The sequence below is a fragment of the Myotis davidii genome, unplaced genomic scaffold (assembly GCF_000327345.1).
Source record: "Myotis davidii unplaced genomic scaffold, ASM32734v1 scaffold2864, whole genome shotgun sequence".
NCBI classification, from domain to species: domain Eukaryota; kingdom Metazoa; phylum Chordata; class Mammalia; order Chiroptera; family Vespertilionidae; genus Myotis; species Myotis davidii.
The window spans coordinates 22,023-35,926 of record NW_006295002.1 but is presented as its reverse complement, the minus strand read 5'-3'; the positions used below and the strand labels follow the sequence as shown (position 1 = coordinate 35,926).

At 38.8% G+C, this 13,904-nt stretch overlaps 1 protein-coding gene across 1 annotated transcript in view; it reads right to left on the bottom strand.

The window, feature by feature from the left end:
- The window catches only part of LOC102758482 (NKG2-D type II integral membrane protein-like), a 15,118-nt gene extending 6,543 nt beyond the window's left edge, over positions 1 to 8,575 (bottom strand). The window contains exons 1-4 of the mRNA XM_006769582.2: positions 8,510 to 8,575; positions 7,304 to 7,406; positions 3,881 to 3,988; positions 74 to 166 (exon numbers count right to left, since the gene is read on the bottom strand). Of these exons, the coding sequence (XP_006769645.2) occupies positions 74 to 166; positions 3,881 to 3,988; positions 7,304 to 7,346 (244 nt within the window). The 5' untranslated portion in view covers positions 7,347 to 7,406; positions 8,510 to 8,575. The remainder of the gene's footprint in view (positions 1 to 73; positions 167 to 3,880; positions 3,989 to 7,303; positions 7,407 to 8,509) is intronic.
- Positions 8,576 to 13,904: the final 5,329 nt, after the last annotated feature.

Below are 13,904 nucleotides of genomic sequence, written 5' to 3'. Positions count from 1 at the left end.
CTGAATATTAATCAAAGTAATGTAGTACATTTGTTATATCAGCAATGCTATCTATGTCTCTGTTATCACTTACAATTTATGACGATGGCACTCCATATTGTTACCATTACAATGAAACGGATTCCCAGAGCTACAGCAATGCACCGGGTAAGGAAAAATGCAGATGCTGTTAGAGAAAAAAGAGTGAGAAAAAGCAGAAAGGGTTCTGGTATTTTTATGTTTAATGTAGACGTTAGAGTGTTTCTATGTAGGAGTGATATTAGTGTTTTTTCCTCATATATTTTCTCAGGACAGGTAAAATAAGTACTTTGTAAATTATTAAAAATAAGATTTTAAAATCTACTATTTTCTCCTATTTCTCTGTACAAGTTCCCCAGAATAACTCATGGTTAAGTTTACATTTTTTAAAATTTCCGAGACACCAATCCCAAATCCCTCTGCATTAAAAAAAGAAAGCACAGAAATTGCAGGCATTATATGTGTGTTCTTTAAGTTGGAATTCTGCCAGAAGACAGAATGCATTCTTTCCAACTGTGAGAAAAATGGACAGTTTCTCTAAACCCCTTTTAAAAACATATATTTAAGAAACTATACAAAATATTCTATGATTATTTTTACTTAAGAAAATATCCTTGTGATTATTCTAATCATGTCTTATGAAGTTTTCAAATTTTTATAAATAGCTGCTTGCATTGTGTTTTATTGGTATATGGACTAAAAATCTTATTATTGAAAGACTTTGAATTTTTTCCAATGCATATTTAAATTGTTTCTTAGTTTTCACTAAGGAGTAATTATATACATAATATTTTATACACACCCATTCAACTGTTTTAGTAACCCTCTAGAAAAAATTCCATAAGCATTATTACTGACTCAAGAACATTTTTTAAAAATTTTTGTAAAGATTGAAAATTTCAGTCCAAAGAGGCTCTATCAGCTTATGTTGTACCAAATATAGATTTAAAAGTCTTTTTGCTCACTCTTTTTTTCTGCATTAAACATTATTTAGATTTTTAAATATATAAATCTGATGACCAATATTATTTAAAATTTTATAACTTCATTTTTCTTGTTATAAATAAAAAGACAACAAAGGATTACACATTTTGTATTATGATTGTCATGTGCTTATTTTATTTCTTTGAGACTTCTCATATTTGTATTAAGTTTTTTCTCACTTTTAAGTTGAGAATATTAGTTCATTTCTTGTGATATGTTTTGCAATATTCATCTTAGATTTCATTTTTGTTTTAACTTAACTTATGATACTTAGGGGTGTTTAAATGGATAATAGTTGACTTGCTCAAACCATTAATCTTGTTTGATATTAATAAAATGCTTTGTTTATTTTGAGTTTATAAAATAAAGCTTCCATCATAAGTTATATAGTTTCCTTTTTTAATTGGGTCTATTTGGTGTGTGTATGTGTGTGTGTAATAAATGAGGTAGAAACTCAAATTTATAAAAAATTTTATTTTCCAAATGGTTACTGAATTTTCCTAATCCTATTTAGTGAATAAATCAATATATTCTCATTGATATGAAATATTACCTTTAGCATATAATACATTCTTATGTGTTTAAATTTTTCCTATATTCTCTAATTTGTCTTTCCACTCAAACTACATATAAAATATCCCTCTTTAATAATATACTTGAGTACTTATAGTGTCCACAATATTATATTACATTTCTTTTTTAAAAATATATTATCAATCATTGCACTTCATTATGCCTTAAAATCCTTAAAATGAGTTTTTCAAGAACCTACTATGTTAAAATATAGTACATTAGCCCCACTGGTTGCTCAGTTGGTTGAACATTGCTCTATACATCAAAACGGTTTTGTGTTGATCCCAGTTGGGTGCCTATGGGAGCCAACTGATGGATGTTTCTCAATGTTTTGCTTTTCTCTCTCTGTTTCCCTCTCTCCCTGTCTCTCTCTCCTTTCCTCTTAATCTCTCTCTGAGACCAATTTTAAATATATATTTCAACAGAATCACAGTAAATGTATAGAGATAACTTACATCTTTAAACTGTCTTTTATCCTTGAATAGTGTCTTTTTCCATTATGTATGTCTTATTTTATGTTCACTTGTACAATTTTGAAGTAATAAATTTACTTCCAGTATTTTTCATTAAATAGTTTATTTCTGATTTTTGGCCTTATAAATATGGCATTTTCCTTTTTATCACATTTTCCTGACTTTTGTAGTTTAGTAGACAGTTAATTTTTACCTATTATTTTTAAACAAGTCCACACATCAGATTTCCTTACTGTTTGTAATTTTTTGGCATGAAGCTTTTAAGGGCTCTTAAAATATTTAAAATCATATATTTTTTTGCTAATAATATTAATTTTGCCTTTTATTCTAATTTCAGATTTTTCGCTTTTTTATTTTCTTGGTTATGTATGTTGGCTAGCACCAACAAAGCAATCAATGTTAATCAATAATAATAATAAAAATTATTGCCTTTTTCTAACTATAATGAAAATGCTATTAACATTTATCAATAAGTATTATGATAGCTTTTGAACATAAATCTTAAAGTAGGGCTTATGTTCTAATGGTTTTAAAAGTTAAGTTCTTGCCTTAACCGGTTTGGCTCAGTGGATAGAGCATCAGCCTGCGGACTCAAGGGTCCCGGGTTCAATTCTGGTCAAGGGCATGTACCTTGGTTGCAGGCACATCCCCAGTGGGGAGTGTGTAGGAGGCAGCTGATTGATGTTTCTCGCTCATCGATGTTTCTAACTCTCTATCCCTCTCCCTTCCTCTCTGTAAAAAATCAATAAAATATATTTTAAAAGTTAAGTTCTTTTGAATTAAGAATTCATATTGAGCCCTGGCTGGTGTGGCTCAGTTGGTTGGGCGGGCGTCACCCTGTGCACCAAAAGGTTGTAGGTCTTTTCCTGGTCAGGGCACATTCCCAGGTTTCAGGCTGGATCTCCACTAGGGGGCGTGTAGGAGGCAACCTATCAATCTTTCCCTCTCACATGGATGTTTCTCTCTTCCCCACTCCCTTTCTCTCTCTAAAAACTAATTAAAAAAAATAATTCGTATTGATTTTTTATCCAAAACCTTTTCAGCATTATGCACATGATCTATAATCCTATTATTACATCTAGCACATTTTCATTTCTATAATTAACTCTTGAAAGTGATGCTATTTGATAATAATTTATTTTTTAACATTTAGTTCAGGGCCTGCAACCTTTTTTTCGGCCAAGAGCCATTTGGATATTTATAATATCATTCACGGGCCATGCAAAATTATCAACTTAAAACTTACCCTGCTATATTTGGTCAAACGTTTATTTGAGTCACCCCTAACGCCTTGGCAGGGCCAGACCAAATGATTTCTCAGGCCTTATGTAGCCTGTGGGCTGGACGTTCCCCACCCCTGATTTAATTTAAATTTATAATGAGATTCGTCTGTTGTTTTCCTTTTTTGTGTAAACTATTTCAGGCTTCATTGTCAATCATACTCTGCCTTGATAAAGGAAAGAGAGCACATCTTCTTCACCACACAGAAATCTTTGCTCAATATTATTTAAATACATAACACTGAAGAATATTTTGTATATCTTCTCTGTTTTCCATTTCTATTTACTCCTCCTTACAGCTAGATGTTCAGTGATCCCTTAGAAATTGCTGTCTCAATTGTCATTATTATGATAATCTTATAATTTTTAAGGCATGGAAAAATTCTAACCTCAATAGTTTTTGCTCATTTTATTATATATTCCAATATTATATTAGAATTAAATCTCATTTCTGCTTTTCTCATAAAGGTAAAATAAACTGAATGTTTACCACTGGTAACCACAGAGTTCCCAATTTTCACCTCAAGATGATGAATGAAACATATTACTTACAGTTTTCTCCACATGTATTTGTGATTAATGTGGATCTTTTCTTCTCCCGTGGTGTAGAAGCAGCATGATTTACAAGTTTAAATTTATATTTATGGGATTCATGTGTCTCTGGAGAAAAACAATTTAGACAGGATGAGTCATGGCCTTTCTATCATTTGGGTTATAATTTTATAAACCTTAACTTGCCATTTATTTTTCAAGTATAACATCAAATTAGGTTTGCTTTATGTTAATTCATTATGATTTTTACACTTAGTAGTATAAATAAGATTATATTTATTCAATAGCAAAATATCTTTAGGAAGATCCTATGTGCTATTAAAACTAGTTAGTTCTTAATGTGTAATAAAATTTAACATTGAAATAAAGACACAGTATAGTGAAAAAGACAGTACCTTACTTAGGGAGTTAGACATGTTTATTTTACAAAGGCCATTTACTAAGTTAATAGCTTCACAAATTGAACAAAAATGAAAGAAAGGAAAGAAGGAACAAAGGATGTCAATACAACCTGGTATGGCTATTTTTTTATATATTTTATTGATTTTTTACAGAGAGGAAGGGAGAGAAATAGAGAGTTAGAAACATCGATGAGAGAGAGACATCGATCAGCTGCCTCCTGCACATCTCCTACTGGGGATGTGCCGGCAACCCAGGTACATGCCCCTGACCGGAATCGAACCTGGGACCTTTCAGTCCGCAGGCCGACGCTCTATCCACTGAGCCAAACCGGTTTTGGCCTGGTATGGCTATTTTTAAAAGTGAAATAAAATAATATGCACTTAGCATCAACAATGTCAGCCACAATAAAGGCTAGTGTGTCTAATTTTCTTCATAGTGAGGAATATACAAAAAATAAAATAGTAGTCTAAATCTTTAGGATAGTGACAAAGAATCTTGCTTCTGAGCAAAAAAGAAGTAACTCTTGAAGTAGTCAAAATTATTAAGTATGTAAAAGCCTTTTATAAATAAAACTAGAGATCTGGTGCACAAAATTCGTGCAAGGCGGGAGGGGGGTGTCCCTCAGCCCAGCCTGCACCCTCTTCAATCTGGGACCCCTCGAGGAATGTCTGACTGCCCATTTAGGCCCGATCCTGGATTGGGCCTAAATGGGCAGTCGGACATCCCTCTCACTATCCAGGAGTACTGGCTCCCAACTGCTTGACTACCTGCCTGCCTGCCTGCCTGCCTAATTGCCACCAACCACTTTGGCCTGCCAGCCTGATTACCCCTTAACCACTCCCCTGCCAGCCTGAATGTCACTAACTGCCCTACCCTGCCATCCTGGTCCCCACAAATGCCCTCCTCTGCAGGCCTGGTCCCCCCCAACTGCCCTCTTGTGCTGGCCCAGTCACCTTTAACTTCCCTCCTTTACCAGCTTGATTGCCCCTAACTACCCTTCCCTGCTGGCCTGATTGACCATAATTACCTTCCCCTGCTGTCCTGGTCACCCCTAACTACTCTCCCCTACTGGCCTGGCTGCCCCTAACTGTCCTCCCCTGCTGGCCTGGTTGCACCCAACTGCCCTCCCCTGCAGACCTGGTTCACCACCTAACTGCCCTCCCCTACAGGCCTGGTTCCCTAAACTGCCCTCCCCTGCAGGGCTTGTCCCCCCTAACTGCCCTCCCCTGCTGGCCTGATTACCCCCAACTGTCCTCCCTTTAAGGCCTGATCTCTCCCAACTGCCCGGCCCTGCTGGCCATCTTGTGGTGTCCATCTTTGACAATATGGTGGTGGCCATCTTGTGTGTTAGAGTGATGGTCAATTTGCATAATACATCTTTATTATATAGCATGTTAATGTTAATTACCTTTTATAACTAAAATTAAGCTAAAACATTGTACAGATAATATGTAAGTTAATAATTAAACACTAGAGGCCCAGTACACAAAAATTTGTGCACTCGGGGGGTCCCTCAGCCAGGCCTATGCCCTCTTGCAGTGTGACATCCTTCGGAGGATGTCCACCCCAGTGGGGATCCTCACCTCATGGAGGTTTGGGTGAGGGATTGATGGCTGTTTTCAGGTTGGTCACACCCCCTTTAGGGTCGGGGGTGACCGCTGGGGTGCCTCGCCAGTCTGGGTGAGGGGCTGAGGGCCGTTTTCAGGCTGGCCAAGCCCCCTGGCGATGTAAACTCCCAGACTCTCCTTTTTTTCTTTTCTTTTTTATCCTGGGATTTATTTACCTTCTATAATTGAAAATTTGTTGCCTTTAGCGGAGGCCTGCGGAAAGCTTGGCTTCCTCCATCACCAGGTGCAACCCACCCCTGCTCTCTCCAGCTCCATGGTCACGACTGGCTGATAGCAGGTATCTGGGGTTTATTTACCTTCTATAATTGAAACTTTGTTGCCTTCAGTGGAGCTCAGAGCTGGCCGTGGCAGGTGGGGAAGGTTAGTTTCCTCTATCACTGGAGCAAGCAAGCCTCCTGCACTCTCCAGCTCTGTGACTGCCGGCCGCCATCTTTGTTGGGTTAATTTGCTTATAGACAGACACTCTGATTGGCTTGTGGGCGTGGCTTAAGGCATAGCGAAGGTATGGTCAATTTGCATGTTTGTCTTTTATTAGTGTAGATCTTAAGAAGGTAGGTATAATTTTATGAATGAAGAAATTGAATCTTAGAGGTGGCCAATGATTTATTGCTTATCCTAGATAATAACAGCCCAGTGACCATAATGGTGAACTGACCAGATCAACAGCTCTACCAGTTGCTATGAGGTGCATTGATCACCTCTTGGTTCCTCCCCCTGGCCTGCAGGCTCAGATTGCTGGATGGTGAATAGGGAACCATGAGGAACCAGGGTGGGTGGCAGCGGCGGGGCGGAACTGGGGACTGGCAAGGGGAACCGGGTGGGTGGTGGCAGCGGTGGGGCAGGACTGGGGACTGGAGAGCAGGCAGAAGATGGCCCTGATCGCAGGCCATGCCTAAGGACCCTACCTGCACACAATTTTGTGCGCTGGGCCCCTAGTTCAATATAATGTTACCAACTGTGAGTAATTTATAGTACTTTTAGTTTTAGAAGCACATTCAAATACATGTCACTTTATTTCAATATCATAGAAATCTATTAAGATAAATATCATGTTTTATATCTCTACTTCCCAGAAAAGAAAATTTATTTACAGAGGGGTGGGGGATTTTCCCAGATCTCAAAACTAGAGGCTGCTAAAAGTTTGATTAAATTCATTTCTTTTAACTAAAAATTCTGATGTTGTCACTATTTCAGGCTAGGAAAAATCGTTTCAAGCTTTTGAGACTTGATTTAAAATATAACATTAACATAATGTAAAATGAACATAAAATGAACATAAGTCAATACGAATAAATTGCTTTTCTACACATTACATGCTTGTATCAAATTCTGGGTACATTGAAATTATACACAGGCCAAACTATATATTTATGTGGAAAGTACTAGTACATACCCATGCTGTGCGGAGCCCACCGATCTCGGACCAGCCCCATCATTGAATTATGACTGTTTATCTACCACAGAGATGAATCCAAAGTCTTCATTTACAAATGTTCCTGAATAAAATAAAATCACACCTTTATTAAATTGCTTTCTGTTTTCTTTCTGTGTGGTGATCATCTATTTTGATGGGAGAAATTGTGTATAGAAAAATTTCCCCACAAAAAGGAAAGAAAGAAAATGAGGACTCATATCAAGCAATGTAAAATTATTTTTAAATTTATCTTTGTTATAAAATAAAAAACAATTATTTGTAAAGTGGAAAAATATCTGAGTTTGTTTAAATTCATCTACTTTAAGATACTTAATAAAAATGTTTCTTTCACTGATATTGAATGATAGTTTTATGTTTCCAATTTTATTTTATTTGGTGTTAATTGCTTTCTTTGCAAGGTAAATTTGGGTAAGGTACATAAATGAATTTTTGTTGAATGTCTTTTCTTAGTACATATTAATTCAACTTCTGTCCCTATCATCCTTTTACTTATTTACAACAAGTTATTATCAGCATTATCATTAACAAACATAATCTTGCCTTTGTTTACATACTAACATTTTCAGTGTGTAGAAGAACTCTTGGAAAAAAAAATAGCTATTTAATAAATATGCATAGTGCTTAGATTTTAAAAATAAACTCATTTCATATGTAAACATGATAATTGAGAGCAACAGATATAATTTAATTTATTTTGTAAGTAAAGTTGTCTATCATATAAGTTGAGTGCCTTGCATAAGAGCACAACACTCATAAAAATGAGAATTCAACTTGAAATTCATTTTTTTTATAAATTCCCAAATGTGAAGAGTCATTCTTTTGATTTTGTTTAGAGAAAAGGCTCATCTTAACTTTTGATTCTTTAAAAAATGAATCTTACTTATCTATAATTGAATAAAGTGAGCAAGACTACCCTTTAGAAGTAATACCACTCCTTGCCTTCAGCAATTCTATTTTAACACCTAAGAAACAATTAGAATTACTTTGTTGTATAAATATTTTTGGAAATGTTTTCTTGAGGTTTAAACCTCAAGAGTTTCTCCTTTAAAAAAAAAGTTTTAGAAACACACACAGACACACACACACATAAACGTACATGCACACATACACAAACACACACGCACACACGCGTGCACATACAGACACACACACAAAAACACGCACCTGATCAGAGAAGGATCGTCCTGCTTCTTGTGAAAATTTAAAGTGGTTCAATGTCCTGAGTTCCCAATTTAGAACTGAAACAGAGATGTTCAATTGACTTAGAAAAAACAACCGTTATTCTAACCTCACTTTCCTGTTAAAAAAAAAAAAGAAGCAGCAAATCAAAGTACTCCCATCTGCCTCCACCACAGAGATTTTGCTAACTGGTGAAATAAATATTAGGTCCTAACAGCATTTTATGACCTATAGATTTTGAATTCAGTGATAAAAAGTGTCCCAAAGTTTTAAGAAGCAGATGCTAAGATTACATAATCTCTTTCTGAATGAAAAGGAAAAAGTTATGAACAATGGTTGTAAATTAACTGTGTGAAAGAAAACAGAAAGGAAAATTAAACTTTTTAATCATCCTGTGCACATAAGTTTGAGTGGAATCCAGTATGCTTTATCATGCAAATTCGATTTATAGATATTTTTCATGTATATAAACATACTAGAGGCCCAGTGCATGAAAATTCATACACTGGAGGCAGAGTCCTTTAGCCCAGCCTGCCACCTCTCATAGTATAGCAGACCTCAGGGGTAGGAGGGGACCTGGCTATCAGGGGAAGGCAGTGCCTCACCACACCTCTTCTGCCGCTACTGCTGGAGGCTCAAACCTCAGCCAGTCCTGGTTACCTGTGCCTCAATTCAGCCCTGGGTGGCTGGTCTGCTGCCATCCCAGGTTTGCCTGTGCCTCAGGCCGGCCCTGGGAGGCTGATGGGCTGAGGGTACTGGCGGACTCTGGAGGCAGACACATAGAGTGGCTGTGCCCGACTGGAAGTGGGCCCAGCCTAGCTGTGCCTGCCACCCTGGCAGGGCTGAGGGGACTGGGCACTGCCATCTTGTAGCTTTGGGTGACGCTATCTTTCAGGGCATGGCAGTCAATTAGCATATTCCCTCCTTATTGGCTGTGGGCTCCACCATATTTGTGGGTGAGGTAGCAATTAGCATATTTCCTCCTTATTAGATACTAGAGGCCCGGTGCACAAAAATTTGTGCACTCGGAGAAGGGCTTCCCTCAGCCCAGCCTGTTCCCTCTTTGAGTCTGGGACCCCTCCCTGGAAAACCACCTGCTGGCTGAGTTCCACTCCCCAGGGGGATTGGGTCTAAGCTGGCAGTCAGACATCCCTCTGGCAGCCCTGTGGCCCTCGGGGGATGCCCAATTGGCAGCGGGGAGCAGGCCTAAGCTGCAGTCAGACATCCTTAATGCTGCTGAGGAGGCAAGAGAGGCTCCCACCACCACCGCTGTACTGGCAGCCGTTAGCCTGGCTTGTGGCTGAGCAGAGCCCCCATTAATTTGCCTATTACCCTTTTATTATACAGTGGAGCCTTGACTTACGAGTTTAATTCGTTCCATGATGGAGCTCATAACTCAAATTACTCGTATGTCAAATCACTGTGACATTTGCTGCACCAACTAGCGGTGGGGTATCTGAAGCTGGGTTGTAACCCGAATTTTAGCTTGCAACTCAACTCAAAGCAAAAATTCGGCCGGGAGACAGCTCATATCTCGAAAAACTCGTTAGTGAGGACACTCGTAAGTCAAGGCCCCACTTTATTTGATAGAAGCCTGGTGAATGGTGGGGGCCAGATGGTTTGCCCTGAAGGGTATCTCAGATCATGGTGGGGGTCTCACTGGGGTGCCTGGCCAGCCTGGGTGAGTGGCTGATGGCTGTTTACAGGCTGGCCACAGCCCATTCAGGTTAGGGGTCCCCCCTGAGGTATCTGGTTAACCTTGGTGAGGAACTGATGGCTGTTTGCAGGCTGGCCACAGCCTCTTTAGTGTGGGGTTCCCCACTGGGGTGCCTGGCCGGCCTGGGTGAGGAGCTTATGGCTGTTTACAGGCTGGCCACAGCCCTTTCACTGTGGGGATCCCAACTGTGGTGCCAGGCCAGCAAGGATGAGGGGCTGAGGGCTGTTTTCAGGCTGACCACAGTCCCTTCATGGTGGGGGTGGTCCTGCTGGGGTGCCTGGCCAGCCTGGGTGAGTGGCTGATGACTGTTTGCAGGCTTGCCAAGGCCCCCAGTGGGGACCCTCACTCCATGAAGATATGACTAGGCTGAGTGAGGGGCTGATGGCAGCTTTCAGGCAGACCACAGTCCCTTCACGGTAGGGTGGTACTGCTGGGGTGCCTGGCCAGTCTGGGTGAGGAGCTGATGGATGTTTGCAGGCTTGCCACAGCTTCCAGCTACCCAAGCTCCCAGTGGAGGCTGGCTGGAAGCAAGTATCTGGGGTTTATTTATCTTATATAACAGAAACTTTGTTGCCTTCAGTGGAGGCCAGAGCTGGCCAAGGCAGCCAAACCTCCTGCTTGTTCCAGCTCCATGACTGCCAGAAGCCATCTTGTTTGGGTTAATTGGCATATAAACACTCTGATTGGCTAGTGGGCATGGCTTGGGGGTGTAGTGAAGATGTACTGGTCAATTTGCATGTTTCTTTTTTATTAGAATAGATGATATGTGCATACTCACAAAGACATTATATATATTAGAGGCCTGGAGTTTATACATATATATAGATGATATGTGCACTCAGGGTGGAGAGTCCCTCAGCCTAGCCTGTGACCTCTCACAGTCTGGGACCCCTTGGGGGATGACCACTTTTTTCTTTTTTCTTTTTTTTACTCTGGGATTTATTTACCTTTTATAGCTGTCACTGGAGCTGAGAGCCAACTCCAGCTCTGAAGCCTTGCCTGGCTGAAAGCAGGTATCTGGGATTTGTTTGGCTTCTATAATTGAAACGTTGTTCTGCTGCTCGCTCAAGCTCTGAGGCTGCGGCCAGCTGAAAGCAGGTATCTGGGGTTTGTTTAGCTTTTATAATTGAAACATCGTTGCTTCCAGAGCTCAGAGCCAACCACAGCAGGCGGGGAACCTTGGCTTCCTCCATCACTGGATAAAGCAAGCCTCCTGTTTGCTTCTGCTGCCTGGCTGTCAGTCGCCATCTTGGTTGTCAGTTAACTTGCATATCACCCTGATTAGTCAATGGGAAGCATAGCAGAGGTATGGTTAATTACCCTTTTTGTCTTTTATTAGATAAGATATATATGACTGATTGCCCCTAACAGCCTCTGCCTGCAGGCCTGATCACCCCAACTGCCCTCCCTTTCAGGCCTGATCCCTCCCAACTGCCTTCCCCTGCTGGCCATCTTGTGGTGGCCATCTTTGATCATATGGTGATGGGAATCTTGTGTGTTGAAGTGATGGTCAATTTGCATATTAACTCTTTCTTATATAGAATGCTAATGTTAATTACTTTTTATAACTAAAATTAAGCTAAAACATTGTACAGATAATATGTAAGTTAATTGTTTAAAATATGAAGAAGGTAGGTATTATTTTATGAATTCAGAAATTTAATCTTAGAGGTGGCCAATGATTTATTGCTTATACTAGATAATAACAGCCCAGTGACCATAATGGTGTACTGACCAGATCAACAGCTCTACTAGTCGCTATGAGGTGCATTGATCACCTCTTGGTTCCTCCCCCTGGCCTGCAGGCTCAGATCGCTGGATGGTGAATAGGGAACCATGGGGAACCAGGGTGGGTGGCAGTGGCAGGGCAGCACTGAGGACTAGCAAGGGGAACCTGGTGGGTGGCAGCAGTGGGGCGGGATTGGGGACTGGCAAGGGAACCGGGTGGGTGGTGGCAGCTTACAGAGAGGTGGGGGATTGTCCCAGATCTCAAAACTAGAGATTGCTGAAAGTTGGATTAAGTTCATTTCTTTTAACTACTATTTCAGGCTAGGAAAAAAAGCTTTCAAGCTTTTGAGACTTGATTTAAAATATAATATTAACATAATGTAAAATGAACATAAAATGAACATAAGTCAATAGGAATAAATTGCTTTTCTACACATTACATGCTTGTATCAAATTCTGGGTATATTGAAATTATACACAAGCCAAACTATATATTAATGTGGGAAGTTCTAGTACATACCTATGCTGTGCGGAGCCCACCAATCTCGGACCAGCCCCATCATTGAATTAGAATGTTTATCTACCACAGAGATGAATCCAAAGTCTTCATGTACAAACGTTCCTGAAAAAAATAAAATCACATTAAATTGCTTTCTGTTTTCATTCAGTGTGGTGATCAACTATTTTGATGGAGAAGTTGTATATAGAAAAATTTCCCCATGGCATATATATATATATATGAAGGAATGAAAATGCAGACTCATATCAAGCAATGTAAAATTATTTTTAAATTTATTTTTGTTATAAAATATAAAACAATTATTTTTAAAGTGGAAAAATATATGTTTGTTTAAATTCACCTACTTTAAGATAGTTAATAAAAATGTTCCCATCACTGATATTGACTGATAGTTTTGTATTTACAATTTTATTTTATTTGATGATAATTGCTTTCCTTGCAAGGTAAATTTGGGTAAGATACCTAAATGAATTTTTGTTGAATTACTTTTCTTTGTACATATTACTTCAACTTCCGTCCCTATCATCCCTTTCCTTATTCACAACAAGTTATTATCAGCATTATCATTACAAAGTAATCTCAGCTTTTTTTAAATGCTAACATTTTCAGTGTCTAGACGAATTCTTGGAAAAAAATAGCTATTTAGTAAATATGCATAGTGCTTAGATTTTAAAAATAAAACTAGTTTCATATTTAAACCTGATAATTGAAAACAACAGATATAATTTATTTTATTTTGTTAGTAAAGTTGACTATCATGTAAGATGAGTGCTTTGCATAAGAGAACAACACTCATGAAGATGAGAATTCAAATTGAAATTTATTTTTTTTAAATTTCCAAATGTTAAGAGTCATTGTTTTGGTTTTGTTTAGAGAAAAGGCTCATCTTAACGTTCGATTCTTTAAAAAAATGAATCTTACTTATCCCTAATTGAATAAAGTGAGCAAGTGTACCCTTTGAAAGTAATACCACTCCTTGCCTTCAGCAATTCTATTTTAACACCTAAGAAACAATTAGAATTACTTTGTTGTGTAAATATTTTTGGAAATATTTTCTTGAGGTTTAAACCTCAAGAGTTTCCCCTTTTTTAAAAAATAGTGTTAGAAACACACACAGACACTCTCACACACACACACATAAACGTACACGCACACATACATGCACACACACGCACACGTGCACATTCAGACACACACACACAAAACACGCACCTGATCAGAGAAGGATCGTCCTGCTTCTTGTGAAAATTGAAAGTGGTGCAATGTCCTCACTGCCACCCAGAGGCTGAGCCACAAACTGACTCTTTGCTAAACACAAAATAAGGCAGTCTGGGAAACAAATACGGCCTGCTTTAAAATAAGGACTGTGGTTTACAACACAGAGGAACAGTGTATCTCAGGGAAACTCAACACTC